The 19,943-nt window shown below is 31.0% G+C and overlaps 1 protein-coding gene across 1 annotated transcript in view; it reads right to left on the bottom strand.

Moving 5' to 3' along the window:
* Positions 1–4,114: 4,114 nt before the first annotated feature.
* The window catches only part of LOC127730769 (WD repeat-containing protein 46-like), a 31,934-nt gene continuing 16,105 nt past the window's right edge, over positions 4,115–19,943 (bottom strand). Inside the window, exons 7-14 of the mRNA XM_052239315.1 lie at positions 12,983–13,133; positions 9,801–9,936; positions 8,359–8,458; positions 7,463–7,616; positions 6,376–6,523; positions 5,749–5,843; positions 5,178–5,273; positions 4,115–4,335 (exon numbers count right to left, since the gene is read on the bottom strand). Coding sequence (XP_052095275.1) covers positions 4,120–4,335; positions 5,178–5,273; positions 5,749–5,843; positions 6,376–6,523; positions 7,463–7,616; positions 8,359–8,458; positions 9,801–9,936; positions 12,983–13,133 — 1,096 coding nt within the window. The 3' untranslated portion in view covers positions 4,115–4,119. The remainder of the gene's footprint in view (positions 4,336–5,177; positions 5,274–5,748; positions 5,844–6,375; positions 6,524–7,462; positions 7,617–8,358; positions 8,459–9,800; positions 9,937–12,982; positions 13,134–19,943) is intronic.

The raw sequence follows: 19,943 nt of genomic DNA on the forward strand, positions 1-19,943 counted from the left end.
TAACTCTAGAACGGTTAAAGTGACACCACCAAAACTCAAACTTGATTTGTGTTTTGTGGTAATAAGCATTGTATATAAGTTTCATAACATTTGGTTGAGGCAATCTAAAGTTAGAGAAGGGAAACCAACTTCGGGACGTACAGACGTAGGTACGGACAGACAGGCGGATGGACGGACGTACAAGGGTAAAACTTAATCCCCCATTGCTTCGGCGGGGGCATAAATAGCTCCTGCACATAGGTGTAAATATCAAACTATGTAGAATATTTTAGTGATTAAGGTATCAAATGAAAACATAATTAATCTACTATTACACACATATAAGCAATAGATGTATATATACACAAATATAACAACAACAACAAAAAAAAACACCTATAGTACACACTGTGGCTTAACTTATAAATTTCACACTTTCAAAAATATAATGACTTGTAAGAGTATTTGAATGCAGATATAGTTTTTGATTTTTTAATTTCACTGGATAGTGAATTCCACACTTTTGGACCACTAAAAGAAAAAATTGATTTGTATAATTCTGTTTATGATTTAGGGACAATAAAATTATCTGATGATGAAAGTCGAGTATTGTACGATTGTTTACTATTTGTAGGCACAATAAGATTTGATAAATATTTTGGTGCCAGTTCATGTTTTGATTTATACATTAATAATGACTTGTGGTAAAGTATTCTCTTGGTAACGGGAATAATTCCAGAATCCTTAAATAGTTCAATGTATGGTTTATGAATATCGTGTTCATTTAAAATAATTCTAGCTGCCCTTTTTTGCAATTTTAGTTAGTGTATGGATCTCTCTGACATTGTACCACAAGGTTCCATATCACAAAGGGAATGCTGGGATTGATTTTGGGGGTAATTGCCTCAAAATTTAAGAAATTAGGGGCAAAAAAAGGGGCTAAAAACAAGCACTTTTCTAGTTTCATGATAATAACTTGTGTGTAAGTGTATGGATCTTTCTGAAATTGTACTACAAGGTTCCATATCACAAAGGGAAAGCTGGAGTTGAGTTTGGGGGTAATTGCCCAAAACGTTTAGGAATAAGCATTTTTCAAGTTTCCAGACAATAACTTGTGTTCAAGTTTATGGATCTCTCTGAAATTGTACTGCAAGGTAACATACCACAAAGAAAAGGCTGGGATTGATTTTGGGGGTAATAGCCTCAAAATTTTAGAAATTAGGGGCCAAAAAGGGGCAAAAAAACAAGCATTTTTCTAGTTTCAGGACAATAACTTGTGTGTAAGTGTATGTATCTTTATGAAATTGTACTACAAGGTTCCATATCACAAAGGGAAAGCTGGGTTTGAGTTTGGGGGTAATTGCCCTAAACGTTTAGGAATTTGGGGCCAAAAAGAGGCATAAAAACAAGCATTTTTCTAGTTTCCAGACAATAACTTGTGTTCAAGTGTATGGATCTCTCTGAAATTGTACTGCAAGGTACCATACCACAAAGGGAAGGCTGGGATTGAGTTTGGGGGTGATGAATCATAAGGGGTTCAAAAAGTTTGGGGGAGGGATTTTTTTTTTATTTAAAATTTTCCATTTTAAATTGGTTATTTCCGATTTATATATAAAAGCAAATAATAATATGGTTTGAAAAGGTAAATTAAAAAATTTTTGAGTTCTTAGACCACATTCATTCTGTGTCAGAAACCTATGCTGTGTCAAATATTTAATCACAATCCAAATTCAGTGCTGTATCAAGCTTGAATGTTGTGTCCATACTTGCCCCAACTGTTCAGGGTTCGACCTCTGCGGTCGTATCAAGAGCTGCGCCCAGCGGAGCATTTTATTAAAAATTTTTGCTTTGAATTTTCTATGAGGTATTTAACCTTGTTTCTCCAGAATTTATAATTATACGTATCTTTTTTCTTATGATAATAATCACTTTGTTTCATACCCTCCTTAATTTCATCATTTATCCACTCATTTTGATAAACATGTTTAACTCGCTTTTTAATGAGTGGAGCATGATGATTCAACACTTCAGTAAAAATATTTATAAAACTGAGTAGCGCTTCATCAGGATCATCAATTTCTAGCAATCTGTCAAGGGGATACCGAGATAATTGGTGAATAAAATCAGTCTCGTTGAAATATTTTGTAGATCTATAAGTTATATAATCATGAATTTGCTTTTTCTTTTTTAACCCACATACTGGATAGTGATCACTGATTGAATATTTTGGAACTGCAATATAATTAATATTTTCTGGCACATTACAATAAACATGGTCAATTAAAGTGGTTGAAGTTTTTGTTACTCTTGTAGGTTCTGAAACCATCTGACTCATGTTGAAAATATTTTTGAGTGGTGACCACCTAGGATGTTTTTTACTTGACATTAAATCAGTATTAAAATCTCCCATAATAATAGTTTCCTTATCTTCAGTGTCAACTTTTAACAACATGGTTTCAAACTTAGTAACCCAGTCAGCATGACTGTTAGGTGGTCTATGTACATAATCTAGTAAAATAGGCTTTTGATGAACATTAATAAGTTCTATCCACATTGACTCAATTTCTTGCATTTCCAAATCATCCTGTCTAAGCGTATTTATTTGTTTTGAAGTATAAATTAAAAGCTCACCCCCAGATTTATCAATTCTGTCTTTTCTATGTAAATTGTACCACATTTTGAAAAAAATGTTTACTCAAACATAAAATATGTGTGTTTGATTTGGATTCCAAAATTAAGTATTGTATTTCAGCAAATTTTGGTAAAATATGGTTTATATTTAAGTGACATATGTTAAGGGATTTATGTGGGAATATAAAAGGATTTATCTGGGTATACTTGGAGCATAACCAGTACGGTCTGATGTATAAATAACGGTATATTTATCCTGCACCCATAATATGTTTGGAGGTGAAAAATTTAACGTGAATAGGAATGAGGGCCAAGAATAGGTGGTGTGCGTCTTATTAAAATTTTAGTACACAAACTGGTCTAAAATTGAGAGAATAATGTGGCACACATAAGAGAAGTTATCTCAAGAATAAATACACCATAACTTAAAAAATACAGAAGAGCATACATATCAAGCACAGGGAAACCTTTATATACTGTTAAGTCAGAAATGATTGCGTGCATTTATTATTGCGATTTTTCACAAATGGAAAAAAATGTGAGATTAATTATTGCAATTTCAGAAAATTGTATACATATATATATATATATCAGATATCAAAATGCGAGTTCTTATAATTGCACTACATAACCAGTTGCATTATTTGCATTACTAAAAACCTCGCAATAATTTCTGAATTTACAGTATTTGATTTCAAAATAATCCAGAATTCCACAATTATACTGAGGAAATTTACCCAAGCTTTAAATAAAGCAATTATTGTCCTTTTCTAGATTTGGATATATTTTAGTTTCACATAGGAATCACTACAAAAATCAACAACAAAAGAGAGATTTTTTTTTTCCTATTGTTAATTTTCCTTTTTTCGACAGGGTTCCTTTTTCCCTTCTTACTGTGCGTGTATTTCCCTACTCATTTGGCATGACCATGTCTAGTGACATTTTATGTTTCAATAATATATATAATCTAGGAAATGCTGCCTATGAATAATGCTATCATAATATAAAATGCAAGTTTCTGTTTTGGACCCATCTCATTAAATTATAAAAACAATAAAAAAAATCTGATTTACAGTTTTGTCTCTATCTGTACTAAAATTGATTCCGTTTTATATTGCACATAATTAAAACCTAACCAATTATGTATTGCTATAGTTACATCCTGTACTCACTTATATTTGGCATTGCATAAAGTCATGCATTTCTCAGAATGTTTATGACATCTTTACATTTAATTTGTTTGATTTGAACTGATTTATATTTGAGTTTAAGAAAACATGGTTAGTCTTTTAATTGAAATAGACTTTGAAATACGCTTCCACTAGTAACTTTGAGTACTCTTAGATCAGTGCTTTGTGTTTTTTGTCTTTTTGTGTGCTTCATGCTAGTCTGTTGAGTCAAGCCATTTGAAACTAATTATTACAGCTAGCTGGGCTATTCTAGCCGACTATGTCAGAAGGCATTTGATTAAGGATAGAAAAGTGGAGTAATAAAAACAAAAATATAATATCATTCTTTCTTTTTAAATCTGTCTAAAACATTTCGAGATAATACAGAGTTTTTATTCTTTTCCTTTTCTTTCTGTTTTAAGTCCATTATTTCTTTAATTTCCTCCCGTTTATGCTCTTCTATTACTCCTTTCTTTCTCTGTTCTTTCTTCAATCCTTTACTTCTTCCTTTCATTTTATATGAGGGTTCATATTCTATTTTCTTTGGCTTTAGGAACTGTAAGGGATAAAACAGTTTTTACTTTGTTCGTTGATATTTGTTACCGTATATAAAGTCATATTTGACAACAATCTACTTTCAAGTTCTATTTATGTGATAAGATAACAAAATATAATTTCAAGTATGATGTTTTTCCTGATGAAGTATTGATATTCATATTCACTTGTCAATGTACCAAATAGGCTGTATATAAAACTTAACATCACTTTTCATGTATATAATGGAGTCACGGTGACAAATTTTTATTTTCATTTATTTTTATTGTGGATTCATTTTTTTAATTGTACCAATTTTTGTGGATTCTGGAAAAAAAGTTTCATGAATACTTAATTTTGTATTTTTTTACAAATTTGCATACAATCCTAAAGGAATTTGTTTTTCATTGATCATTTGAACTCATGGTGCACCAAAACTTATGAAGTCCATGTAAATTATTATCCTATGAATAATAAGAATCCCAGTATTTTAGATTTATTAGTTATCTAAGACTATTTCTTGATGTTTAACTTTACCCTTGATCAACGCTCTTTGCAGAACATATGATGCAGATTTGTAACTTATATAACATATAGTGTCCATATATTCAGTTGCATATTGAGAAATAAATGTGGCATAGTGTGTTCTCCTGTAATAATTGGTTTTATAGGGATAAAAGTGTGTGATCTACTTTTCATTGGGGACTCCAAAAGATGCATCCTTAGACCAAGTTATATGATAATGTGTTACCTAATAATTTAAAATCTGAAATCAGACAAAAGTAAATGAAGCATATAGTATACCCTGGTAGGTCTTTGTAACCTTCTTTTACATGTATATCTATAAACAAAAGGTCTACTTACAAGAATTTTATTTGACTCTTCAATCTTATCTTCCAATGTTTTCTGGTCAACCTGGCCTATCTTACCCGTATCTAAATGAATCATCTCATATGGTACCTATAAAAAAAACAATAAAAATTCTTACTGAAAAAAAATAAATACAAAATATATGTTCTTTATCAAAGATGGATTCAACATAACTTTTTCTAGTGGCATATATTAATCTAATACAATGATGTTAATTACCTTTTCTAATACATTTAACTAATTTTACTGTCATTTTGTCAACTTAACCAACCCTTATTTATTGTACTTGCATGTGTTTTGAAAAATTTAATATATGTTATCAATTAACATTTTACTTACTTTATCACAGTGATTACCATCTACTGGCATTTTATGTCGCTTGTCTAACGAAGTTTCATCTGGTAATATTTTATGCTATTCACTGATATCTGGTAACTTATGTTTGCTCTAAACATTGACATTTTATTCACCTTAATTACTGTGTCTAATGACAATTTATTTGGGTGGCCTCACTTTTGCATCCTGGAAGTTTTTCATCTTTCACCTCCAACAACATTTTATTTACCTTATCTAGTAACATTTTGACTTCAGCTTGTCTTCTTTGTTTCTTTGTCTGGTAAGGATTGGATTCCATAGCATCAAAGTTTGGCTCTCCAGAACCTTTTAATAAATAGTAACATTTCAGACAAATATTCAAAAGATTTCTATGAAGGACCATTGAATAAAGCATGTTCTGTTATTAGAGATATTTAACAAAATCTGAATATTTACCTAAATAGGTATGAATAAATTGAGATATGGGTATAAACAACAATGAGACAAAATTCAAACAATACAAACTTTCTAGAGATAGTCATACGGTCTTTAACAATAGACAAATAACTATATCATATCTATAGCTCTCAATTACCCCAGTCTACACAAGTCTCCCAAAAGATATTAGCACAACATAGTCAGAAACTAGGCCAAAGATAGAAACGACCCTGTCACAATACATATGGTTTGAAATAAGAAATTCCATATGAAAGGTAGGGACACTGGTATTTGATATGTTAAACTAAGGAAAACTACAGTCTCCCATGAGGTTTTGAAAATTATTCAGAAAACTGAAGAAAAAAAACCAAGCATTATGTATTAAAATTTTAAGTAATTTGGTTTCTCAATTCATGTTTTATATGTGAATAGTCTTTACCTGGTATAATAAGACTAGAAAATCCATTGCTGTGGCCAACACCCAATACATCTTCAAATGGACAAAACTGTAGACCAAACACAGAGGAAGGCAGCCTCTGTGTCAAGAAAGGAGAGGTAACTGTTTCCTGACAACAATCCTTGTAAATCTGAATAAAATATAGAATAATATATTAATTGCCATTATTATATAGTTATTATAGAATGTTTCACATATGAATCTTTTAAGCTTTTTCCATCCCTCTTCCTGTCCATGACTTAAGGATTTCTTCATGTATAGCTTTACAAGCAGGAATTGCTTATCCTGATAAATCATCCTAGTTGACCCCTGTATTTTGTGTTAGGTAGTGCTGACTGGTGATTCTATCTTTGACCAAGGCCACTGTTCACCTTTTGAGCTATAATTATTTCTGATTGTGCCCTAATTTCAATTGGGTTACAGTTTTTTTGATTTTTTTTATTTACAAAATCCCTTTGTCCTTAAACTTATGGTTTCTCATTTCACCCTTAGCTGTCATTTGAAATGTGGTTTGTGAATGCCCTTTTGTTCTTCTTTAGGTTACAATTTCAATCCCCCCCCCCCCCCCAATTTCCCCACCTAATTTTGTCTACTTCTGATTACTTCCCTTGTCATCTTCAGACCACGTTCAATATAGATTAAAGGTGTTGCTGATCATTCAAATCTTTATATATATACATTATATGGCTACTATGCATTAATACAGACAATATAATTATTTGTATTATATCTAAAACAAAAGAGAATTTGTAAGGGCTGTTCCATAATATAATTAATTGCAGCGGACATTTGAGGCACTTTTATCAGATGCAAACCACCCAGAATATGAAATTTTCATTTCATTTATAATTCATACAAAATTTAAGGAAAACATGAAACCATCCACATGCCCTACCATGATTCATTTTGGAACAGCCCTTCAATTATACCAGGAAATTCTAAGGTGGTTTATGTTTTAGAAAGGAAGATCTTTGACACCATTTTACAGATTCAACCTCTCAATGAAAAGTTAATACCAATTGTTATCATAATTATCAAAATAACAAAATATCTAAAATTTTACTGATACCTCTACAATATTTCCTTTAGATACAGCCAGTGAATTTTTTTGACTGAAGGCTAGATGTGATGCCCCCATTCCTATTTTATATGACTGCAACATCTTGTATGTACGTAGGTCCCATATTTTCATTGTTCTATCTATTCCTGATGTACACATATATCTACAACAGTACATAGCATACTAGATATATATGTTGTTTACCATCAAACTTCATTTATTAGCACTATGTAACCAAAAAGGTAAAATAATACTGTCCTAGTAAATTAAATGTTCACTGTCTGAATTTATGCATAAACTATTTCTGATTCCAACTAAATTTTTAATACAAATTTAGAGTTGACCCACTAAAACATTTCAATTGCAGCAAAACATGTTTTGAGAATCACCATGTAAAGTTGAAGAAAATAGATCTAATAAATTTTTTTAACATATCCACTGGAGCATGACAAGGACATCAAGGTATATGAACATTCAGAGAGACATATCTTTTAAAAAAATCGACATACACATACTTTTGATTTTTCGCCTTCAATTCCTGAAGAATTGACACATTAAGTTCAAAAAATTGTGTGATCATGAAAACCAAATGAGACCTTGTCAGCTGACCAATTAAAAATGTTACCTGGCCAAGAAGTTATCAGGATTTTTTTAAAGTCTTATATTGTAAATATAAGTAGTGTGCTTACAATTACTCAAATGGCTCCATGAGTCAGATAACTGAAGAGACAATGGATAAATCAGCAACATGCTACATCAATTTTTCATATTGTTCCCCTTGTTTTTAAATGCTGCATTCCAAAGTACTTAACTAAAGACATGTCCATTAATGTAACAGTAAACATATTTCTTTTGTTATATAATGTCATACTCTGTTATGTATGTAATAATCTTTCAACAGTTACCTGCCCTTCTTATCAACAGTGACAGAGCGTACACCCCCACCATGACATAACATCTTAATTAAAGGTTCTTTGACATTTGGAGACCACATTGTAACAGTTCCTGAAATAAAAGTATAAAAAAATAGACAAACTCATTTACAAAGCCAATTCAATCCTAATTAAAAATTAGACATAATTCTACCTCCAATTACTTGTATACAGAGGAACATGAAAACGACATGTCAAATTTCTACTGGTATTCAATTTTATTTTACAAGCATTCTGTGAGTATTGCAAGGCAATACATAGTCCCCTACTGGTTACAAATTCATTGTAATGGAACGAAATTTCTAACTTGATCTATAACTTGTCATGGTGTAAACTACATAAAAATATCAAGTCAAAATCTTCAAGCATGACGAAAAAAACTGTTGAAAACTGATTATTTAAGTGAATTTTCTATGTCCAAAGACCATAACTCTGCACAAATTATCAGACTGGAACAAAATTCCAACTTGATCTGTAACTTGTCATGATAAAATTATATACTAATTATCAAATCAATATCTTCAAGAATGACAAACAAACCTACCACTAAATTCTTCAAACAATTTACCAAAAAAAAAGGAAAAAAATCCAAAATGTCATTTTGTCTTTTAAAAAATGAGTTATTTCCCTTTGAACAGAAATCTACTAATTAATATGTATTTCATCAAAAATTCTAGGGAAAGGGCTGTAACTGAACAAAGAGAAAAGCTAAAAATCGTGAAAATTGAACTTGACCTGTAACTTGTCATGATAAATGAATAAACCAAATATCAAATCAATATCTTCAAGCACGAAGAAAAAGAGTCTGGAAAACTGATTTGCTGGACTGACAGATGGATAGACAGACAGACAGACGGACAGACGAATTGCAAACCTAAAGTCCCTTCTGATTTCGTCGGTAGAGGACTAATAATCAGAAAAAAAACAAGAGAAATATCTCTGAAAAGCAATTTCTAAGGTACTAAACAAAACAAGTCCAAAAAACATTGCATAAGAACTATTTTAATACATCTTATCTAAATATCTTTACAACTATGCCTGACACAAATCACTGCATGATGATATACAGCCAATTAATTCTGTACAATTTCTGTACTGGCCAATATTTTTACTGATCTCATCATGTCCATTAACAATCACTGCATGTATGGATGAAAAGATATAATAAACACATATCTTGTGTCCAAGACAAATCACTGTATGTATGGTGACACGATTTAAAGATAATCCAAATTAGAGACCAATCACTGAATGGATTATGAAACATGAAATCAAGATGTCCCTTTCTGACAAATCACTTTAATTTTAGGACTCTGAGACATGATATCTAGACATCAATCTACTGTACTGACATTCCCAATTTCAGAGACACACACTGCACAGATTTGACATATGTTCTTTAACAATTGTCTTACCTCCACTATGTCCAAGACAAATGGTTGCATTGTAAGGATTCTGACACATAATATCTAGACGTCCCATTCCTGTGCTGTGTCCTGCTACCTTCTGTCCTATTGAGACATCTAACCATGACAAATAACCTTTACTGTTCTGAAAGAAGAAAAACATTGCATTTGCCATGGTGATAAAAGAGATATAATCCTAAATATATGTAAAGTTTATACTTGTATTGATCACTGATCTTTTATAGTTTTATATACCACTTTGCCTCATATTCTTATTAAGAAAAAATTCACACACCTAATTAAATGGGCATTTAAAAAGTCGGAATGCGAATACATATGTTCAAACTCTTTTAGGTCATTTTTTAGTAGCAACAAACAAAAGAACTATGTCAATTGGACATGCTTTGATACTATATCTGCCCTTGAATTTTTACTTGATAACATTTTTGTTCACTTTGGAGATTCCGTATATCATCAAGTTATCGGAATTCCAATGGGGACTAACTGTGCACCACTTATTGCGGACCTGTTTTTGTATTGTTATGAGTTACAATTTATGACTAAAATCAGCAAAGACCCATCGAAACAACATCTGATACAAAAATTTAACAATACTTTTAGATATTTGGATGATATATTGGCTCTCAATAATGACGACTTCAGTATGACCACTGTCCTTTCCTCAATCTTGATATCTATATCATTAACTGGAAGCTTAATACAAAAATTTATGATAAAAGAGATGATTTTTCATTTCCTATGGTTAATTATCCATTTTTAGATGGTGACGTTCCCTTGTCACCATCTTATGGTGTTTATATATCTCAACTTGTACGATTCGCTCGTGTATGTAAAAACGTATTAGATTTTAGCGAGAGAAATTTATATATTACTGAAAAATTATTACACCAGGGTTTTCGATATCATAAACTAGTCAAAACATTTACTAAATTTTATCATCGGTATAAGGACATCATTCGTAAATATAACTCAACATGCAGACATCTTATACGTTTGGGTATTTCACATCCATTTATGGTAATATTCTTTACAAAGCTCAAAAATGTCAGTATTCACCTCAAAAGCTAACAAAACCTTTTAACAGACTTATTAAGAAGGGATATAGTTACGATACTGTTGTCAGGTCATTAAAGATTGCATATTTTGGCTTTAATATTGATTCACTTATAGGGTCTTTGCATTGGAATTAAACACATTTATTCTAAAACCAGTTGTTGGCATGACACAGGTTATGTTCTTCTCATATATTTTATGACAGTATAATACTAAACCCCTAACAGGAGGGATTGTGCCTGATATTCATATGATGAAGCCATAATCTTTCAATCAGTTTAATTGAGGTCTGGAGCTGGTATGTCAGAAACTGCTAGTAGTCTTGTTATTTATGTATTATTGTCATTTTGTTTATTTTCTTTTGTTTCCTATTCTGACATCGGACTCGGACTTCTCTTATACTGAGTTTTACTGTGCGTACTGTTGTGCGTTTCTTTTCTTTTTTCTACATTGGCTAGAGGTATAGGGGGAGGGTTGAGATCTCAAAAAACATGTTTAACCCGCCTTATTTTTGCGCCTGTCCCAAGTCAGGAGCCTCTGGCCTTTGGTAGTCTTGTATCATTTTTGTCGAGCCTTCGACTTTTGTCGAAAAAGCGAGACATAGCGATCCTACATTCCGTCGGCGTCGGTGTCGGCGGCGTCCACAAATATTCACTCTGTGGTTAAAGTTTTTGAAATTTTAATAACTTTCTTAAACTATCCTGGATTTCTATCAAACTTGGAAAGAAGCTTGTTTATGATCATAAGATAATATTCAAAAGTAAATTTTGTAAAAAAAAAATTCCATTTTTTCCGTATTTTACTTATAAATTGACTTAGTTTTTCTGCCAAGAAACATTACATTCACTCTGTGGTTAAAGTTTTTGAAATTTTAATAACTTTCTTAAACTATCCTGGATTTCTATCAAACTTGGAAAGAAGCTTGTTTATGATCATAAGATAATATTCAAAAGTAAATTTTGTAAAAAAAAAATTCCATTTTTTCCGTATTTTACTTATAAATTGACTTAGTTTTTCTGCCAAGAAACATTACATTCACTCTGTGGTTAAAGTTTTTGAAATTTTAATAACTTTCTTAAACTATCCTGGATTTCTACCAGACTTGGAAAGAAGCTTGTTTATAATCATAAGATAGTATCCAGAAGTAAATTTTGTAAAAACAAAAAATCCATTTTTTCCGTATTTTACTTATAAATGGACTTAGTTTTTCTGCCAGTTAACATTACATTCACTCTGTGGTTAAAGTTTTTAAAATTTTAACAACTTTCTTAAACTATCCTGGATTTGTACCAAACTTGGACAGAAGCTTGTTTATGATTAAAAGCTAGTATCTAGAAGGAAATTTTGTTAAAATTTTGTTCCATTTTGTTCCATATTTTACTTATAAATGGACTTAGTTTTTCTTCCAGTTAACATTACATACAGTCTGCAGTTAAGTTTTTAAAACATTTATTAGATTCATAAACTATCCTTGATTTTTACCAAACTTGGACAGAAGCTACTTACAATCAAAAGATAGTATAGAGAGGAATATTTTTATTAATTTTTTCCTCATTTTTGTTGAGCCTGCGATTAACAGCAAAAGTAGGCGAGACACTGGGTTCCGTGGAACCCTTACGAATTTTTAATTTTAGTTTCCTGTGTATAATTTGGAGTTTAGTATGACGTCCATTATCACTGAACAAGTATACATATTTGTTTAGGGGCCAGCTGAAGGACGCCTCCGGGTGCGGGAGTTTCTCGCTGCATTGAAGACCCATTGGTGGCCTTCGGCTGTTGTCTGCTCTATGGTCGGGTTGTTATCTCTTTGACACATTCCCCATTTCCATTCTCAATTTTATTATACTGTTTAAAGTATCAAGAACATACTTCTTCTCATTGTTATGGCATAAAATAGTATGAATGTTTGAAGTCAACATATTATGATAAAAAAAAAAGCTGCCCTTTGGCTATGTAGCATGTTAAAATTCACAAAATCAATAGATTGGAAAGGGAATGTTAAATATGATGCCTTGTGTATTGAGAGTGCCATGTTCTCTTTACATTTTCTTTAAACAAAGGGCAGGGTAAATTCTTCAATTCCAGACTTCAAACGCTGCAACAATCTGCATACTTACGGATGATGCGAGAAGGAAATGGTAAGGAAGAAATTCCAGATTTAAAACACAATCTAAAGCCTTCAGACAGTGCAGTTCTATTCCTTGATTGTCATATATATATGTCCACTGTTTCTGTGCCACAGCAAACATGGTTTCCTGATGTAACCATCTAGTAAAATATATGTAATTATTTCAGTTATACATTAGGAAACTTTACTTAAAAGCCATGAATATATACCAACCCTTTCCTGATGTAACCTTCTAGGAAAATACATGTAATTATTTCACTTATACATTATCAAAGAATATTTACTTAGAAACTGTGAATATATACCATACAGTTTAAAAAAACTTACTAAATAATATATTATATATATTTCATATTTAACAGTTGACTTGTAACTTCTCTGTTTACATAAAAAAAAATTAACTGCTGAATAATGTCAAATAATGGTCAAATTGGCGTGAGATGATGATCTTCTAAAATGAAAGATATACTTGTAATAACCTTTCCTTGTTTATGTTTTCATTCAGAAGCCAAAAGAACTACTAGTATAACACCCCAAATGGTTCCTCTAGAAAGAATAGTTCTTAGAACAAAGAAAATTAATTGATATCATCAAAACATAGAAATTAGTTAAAGGAGATGTTATGAGGCAAGTTTTGTTTTACATATGTAATACTGAAATTCCGATTCAACATATTTTGAATAAATCAAAACAAAAATGTCTAATCTTTAAATAGCATATATCTATCTTTCATTTACATGTCAATTTCTAGGAAATCTTGAGAAATGGGACTCCTTTTTAATTGTATATTAGACTTATCCTTAAGAACATGCATTTCTTCGTACAATAAAATGCTTCGCTGGGCGCAGCTTGATACCACCGCAGAGGTCGAACCCTGAACAGTTGGGGCAAGTATGGACACAACATTCAAGCTTGATACAGCTCTGAATTTGGATTGTGATTGAATATTTGACACAGCATAGGTTTCTGACAAAGAAAGAATGTGGTCTAAGAACTTGAATTTTTTTAATTTACCTATTATGGTCCAATGTCCAAAATCAAAATACATGGTTAGATTTAGCGTATCATAGAACCCCATATATTCAATTTTTGTTGAAATCAAACAAAGTTTAATTTTGGACCCCAATTTGGACCAACTTGAAAACTGGGCCAAAAATCTATAATCTAAATACATGATTAATTCAGCATATCAAAGAACCCCATGTATTCAATTTTTGTTAAAATCAAACAAAGTTTAATTTTGGACCCTTTGGACCTTAATGTACAGCACTTTGAAAACTGGACCCAAAATTAAAAATCTAAATACACGGTTAGATTCTGCATATCAAAGAACCCCATATATTCAATTTTTGTTGAAATCAAACAAAGTTTAATTTTGGATCCCAATTTGGACCAACTTGAAAACTGGGCCAAAAATCTAAAATCTATATACATGTTTAGATTCAGCATATCAAAGAACCTCATATATTTAATTTTTGTTGAAATCAAACAAAGTTTAATTTTGGACCCCAATTTGGACCAACTTGAAAACTGGGCCAAAAATCTAAAATCTAAATACATGTTTAGATTCAGCATATCAAAGAACCCCATATATTCAATTTTTGTTGAAATCAAACAAAGTTTAATTTTGGACCCCAACTTGGACAAACTTGAAAACTGGGCCCATAATCAAAAATCTAAACACATTTAGATTCAGCATATCAAAGAACCCCAAGAATTCAATTTTTGTTAAAATCAAACAAAGTTTAATTTTGGACCCTTTTGACCTCAATATGAACCAATTTGATAGCGGGGCCCACAAATAAAAAATCTAAATACATGGTTAGATTCAGCATATCAAAGAACCCTATTTATTCAATTTTTGTTGAAATCAAAAAAAGTTTAATTTTGGAACCCAACTTGGACCAACTTGAAAACTGGGCCCATAATCAAAAATCTAAACACATGTTTAGATTCAGCATATCAAAGAACCCCAAGAATTCAATTTTTGTTAAAATCAAACTAAGTTTAATTTGGACCCTTTGGACCTTAATGTAGACCAATTTAAAAAACGGGACCCAAAATTAAAAATCTAAATACACGGTTAGATTTGGCATATCAAAGAACCCAAATAATTCAATTTTTGATGAAATCAAACAAAGTTTAATTTTGGACCCTTTTGACCGCAATATGAACCAATTTGATAGCGGGCCCACAAATAAAAAATCTAAATACATGGTTAGATTCAGCATATCATAGAACCCCATATATTCAATTTTTGTTGAAATCAAACAAAGTTTAATTTTGGACCCCAATTTGGACCAACTTGAAAACTGGGCCAAAAATCTATAATCTAAATACATGATTAATTCAGCATATCAAAGAACCCCATATATTCAATTTTTGTTAAAATCAAACAAAGTTTAATTTTGGACCCTTTGGACCTTAATGTAGACCACTTTGAAAACTGGACCCAAAATTAAAAATCTAAATACACAGTTAGATTCTGCATATCAAAGAACCCCATATATTCAATTTTTGTTGAAATCAAACAAAGTTTAATTTTGGACCCCAATTTGGACCAACTTGAAAACTGGGCCAAAAATCTAAAATCTATATACATGTTTAGATTCAGCATATCAAAGAACTCCATATATTTAATTTTTGTTGAAATCAAACAAAGTTTAATTTTGGACCCCAATTTGGACCAACTTGAAAACTGGGCCAAAAATCTAAAAACATGTTTAGATTCAGCATATCAAAGAACCCCATATATTCAATTTTTGTTGAAATCAAACAAAGTTTAATTTTGGACCCCAACTTGGACCAACTTGAAAACTGGGCCCATAATCAAAAATCTAAACACATGTTTAGATTCAGCATATCAAAGAACCCCAAGAATTCAATTTTTGTTAAAATCAAACTAAGTTTAATTTTGGACTCTTTGGACCTTAATGTAGCCAATTTTAAAAAACGGGACCCAAAATTAAAAATCTAAATACACGGTTAGATTTGGCATATCAAAGAACCCCAATAATTCAATTTTTAATGAAATCAAACAAAGTTAAATTTTGGACCCTTTTGACCTCAATATGAACCAATTTGATAGCGGGGTCCACAAATAAAAAATCTAAATACATGGTTAGATTCAGCATATCAAAGAACCCCATATATTCAATTTTTGTTGAAATCAAACAAAGTTTAATTTTGGACTCCAATTTGGACCAACTTGAAAACTGGGCCAAAAATCTAAAAACATGTTTAGATTCAGCATATCAAAGAACCCCATATATTCAATTTTTGTTAAAATCAAACAAAGTTTAATTTTGGACCCTTTGGACCTTAATGTACAGCACTTTGAAAACTGGACCCAAAATTAAAAATCTAAATACACGGTTAGATTCTGCATATCAAAGAACCCCATATATTCAATTTTTGTTGAAATCAAACAAAGTTTAATTTTGGATCCCAATTTGGACCAACTTGAAAACTGGGCCAAAAATCTAAAATCTATATACATGTTTAGATTCAGCATATCAAAGAACCTCATATATTTAATTTTTGTTGAAATCAAACAAAGTTTAATTTTGGACCCCAATTTGGACCAACTTGAAAACTGGGCCAAAAATCTAAAATCTAAATACATGTTTAGATTCAGCATATCAAAGAACCCCATATATTCAATTTTTGTTGAAATCAAACAAAGTTTAATTTTGGACCCCAACTTGGACAAACTTGAAAACTGGGCCCATAATCAAAAATCTAAACACGTTTAGATTCAGCATATCAAAGAACCCCAAGAATTCAATTTTTGTTAAAATCAAACAAAGTTTAATTTTGGACCCTTTTGACCTCAATATGAACCAATTTGATAGCGGGTCCCACAAATAAAAAATCTAAATACATGGTTAGATTCAGCATATCAAAGAACCCTATTTATTCAATTTTTGTTGAAATCAAAAAAAGTTTAATTTTGGAACCCAACTTGGACCAACTTGAAAACTGGGCCCATAATCAAAAATCTAAACACATGTTTAGATTCAGCATATCAAAGAACCCCAAGAATTCAATTTTTGTTAAAATCAAACTAAGTTTAATTTGGACCCTTTGGACCTTAATGTAGACCAATTTAAAAAACGGGACCCAAAATTAAAAATCTAAATACACGGTTAGATTTGGCATATCAAAGAACCCAAATAATTCAATTTTTGATGAAATCAAACAAAGTTTAATTTTGGACCCTTTTGACCTCAATATGAACCAATTTGATAGCGGGCCCACAAATAAAAAATCTAAATACATGGTTAGATTCAGCATATCATAGAACCCCATATATTCAATTTTTGTTGAAATCAAACAAAGTTTAATTTTGGACCCCAATTTGGACCAACTTGAAAACTGGGCCAAAAATCTATAATCTAAATACATGATTAATTCAGCATATCAAAGAACCCCATATATTCAATTTTTGTTAAAATCAAACAAAGTTTAATTTTGGACCCTTTGGACCTTAATGTAGACCACTTTGAAAACTGGACCCAAAATTAAAAATTCGTAAGGGTTCCGCGGAACCCAGTGTCTCGCCTACTTTTTCTGTTAATCGCAGGCTCAACAAAAATGAGGAAGTAAATCAATAAAAATATTCCTCTTGATACTATCTTTTGAATGTAAGAAGCTTCTGTCCAAGTTTGGTAAAAATCCAGGATAGTTTATGAATCTAATAAATGTTTAAAAACTTAAACTGCAGACTGAATGTAATGTTAACTGGAAGAAAACAAAATTTCCTTCTAGATACTAGCATTAGATCATGAACAAGCTTCTGTCCAAGTTTGGTACAAATCCAAAATAGTATAAGAAAGTTATTAAAATTTAAAAAACTTTAACCACAGAGTGAATGTGTTGTTTCCTGGCAGAAAATCTAAGTCCATATAAAAGTAAAATACGGAAAAAATGGAATTTTATTTTTACAAAATTTACTTCTAGATTCTAGCTTTTGATCATAAACAAGCTTCTGTCCAAGTTTGGTACAAATCCAAAATAGTATAAGAAAGTTATTAAAATTTTAAAAACTTTAACCACAGAGTGAATGTGTTGTTTCCTGGCAGAAAATCTAAGTCCATTTAAAAGTAAAATAAGGAAAAAATGAATTTTTTTTTTTACAAAATTTACTTCTGGATACTATCTTATGGTCATAAACAAGCTTCTATCCAAGTTTGGTAGAAACCCAGGATAGTTTAAGAAAGTTATTAAAATTTTAAAAACTTTAACCACAGAGTGAATGTAATATTTCCCGGCAGAAAAACTAAGTCCATTTATAAGTAAAATACGGAAAAAATGGAATTTTATTTTTACAAAATTTACTTCTGCATACTATCTTATGATCATAAACAAGCTTCTGTCCAAGTTTGGTAGAAATCCAGGATAGTTTAAGAAAGTTATTAAAATTTCAAAAACTTTAACCACAGAGTGAATATTTGTGGACGCCGCCGACGACGACGCCGACGGAATGTAGGATCGCTATGTCTCGCTTTTTCGACTAAAGTCGAAGGCTCGACAAAAATCTAAATACACAGTTAGATTCTGCATATCAAAGAACCCCATATATTCAATTTTTGTTGAAATCAAACAAAGTTTAATTTTGGACCCCAATTTGGACCAACTTGAAAACTGGGCCAAAAATCTAAAATCTATATACATGTTTAGATTCAGCATATCAAAGAACTCCATATATTTAATTTTTGTTGAAATCAAACAAAGTTTAATTTTGGACCCCAATTTGGACCAACTTGAAAACTGGGCCAAAAATCTAAAAACATGTTTAGATTCAGCATATCAAAGAACCCCATATATTCAATTTTTGTTGAAATCAAACAAAGTTTAATTTTGGACCCCAACTTGGACCAACTTGAAAACTGGGCCCATAATCAAAAATCTAAACACATGTTTAGATTCAGCATATCAAAGAACCCCAAGAATTCAATTTTTGTTAAAATCAAACTAAGTTTAATTTTGGACTCTTTGGACCTTAATGTAGACAAATTTAAAAAACGGGACCCAAAATTAAAAATCTAAATACACGGTTAGATTTGGCATATCAAAGAACCCCAATAATTCAATTTTTAATGAAATCAAACAAAGTTAAATTTTGGACCCTTTTGACCTCAATATGAACCAATTTCATAGCGGGGTCCACAAATAAAAAATCTAAATACATGGTTAGATTCAGCATATCAAAGAACCCCATATATTCAATTTTTGTTGAAATCAAACAAAGTTTAATTTTGGACTCCAATTTGGACCAACTTGAAAACTGGGCCAAAAATCTAAAAACATGTTTAGATTCAGCATATCAAAGAACCCCATATATTCAATTTTTGTTAAAATCAAACAAAGTTTAATTTTGGACCCTTTGGACCTTAATGTAGACCAATTTGAAAACAGGACCCAAAATTAAAAATCTAAATACAAGGTTAGATTCGGCATAACAAATAAATAAATGTGGTCAAAGATTTACAAATCTAATGCGCCATACTGTGCAATTAAAGATTATTTCTTCACAATTTCTTTTTACCCCCCCCCTCCCCCTTTTTTCCCCCAAAAAATTCTTTCCCTCAAGATATGGTCATAATCTCAATCAAATTTCCAATGGAGTTTGCAACCATAATTACACATTTAAATTTACCATAGTGCTATCTTAATCGATTTTATAATAGAATTTAAAATATATTGTCAAATCTTTCATATGGATTTTTTTGTAAAAAAAAAAGATGCAACATTTGCAGATATTTTTACTGGTCTTCCTTTATAAATATGCATTTCTTTAAACATAATTTAAAAGCAGTGTAAGGGAAGTAACCAAAACGTTGTATTTGGATTACCTCCCTTACACTGTTTTAAATTATCTTAATTGTTCATTAACCATTACTTTATACATAATTTAAAAGCAGTGTAAGGAAGAATATTTCAATGAT

The sequence above is a fragment of the Mytilus californianus genome, unplaced genomic scaffold, assembly GCF_021869535.1.
Source record: "Mytilus californianus isolate M0D057914Y unplaced genomic scaffold, xbMytCali1.0.p SCAF_2, whole genome shotgun sequence".
In the NCBI taxonomy this organism is placed as follows: domain Eukaryota; kingdom Metazoa; phylum Mollusca; class Bivalvia; order Mytilida; family Mytilidae; genus Mytilus; species Mytilus californianus.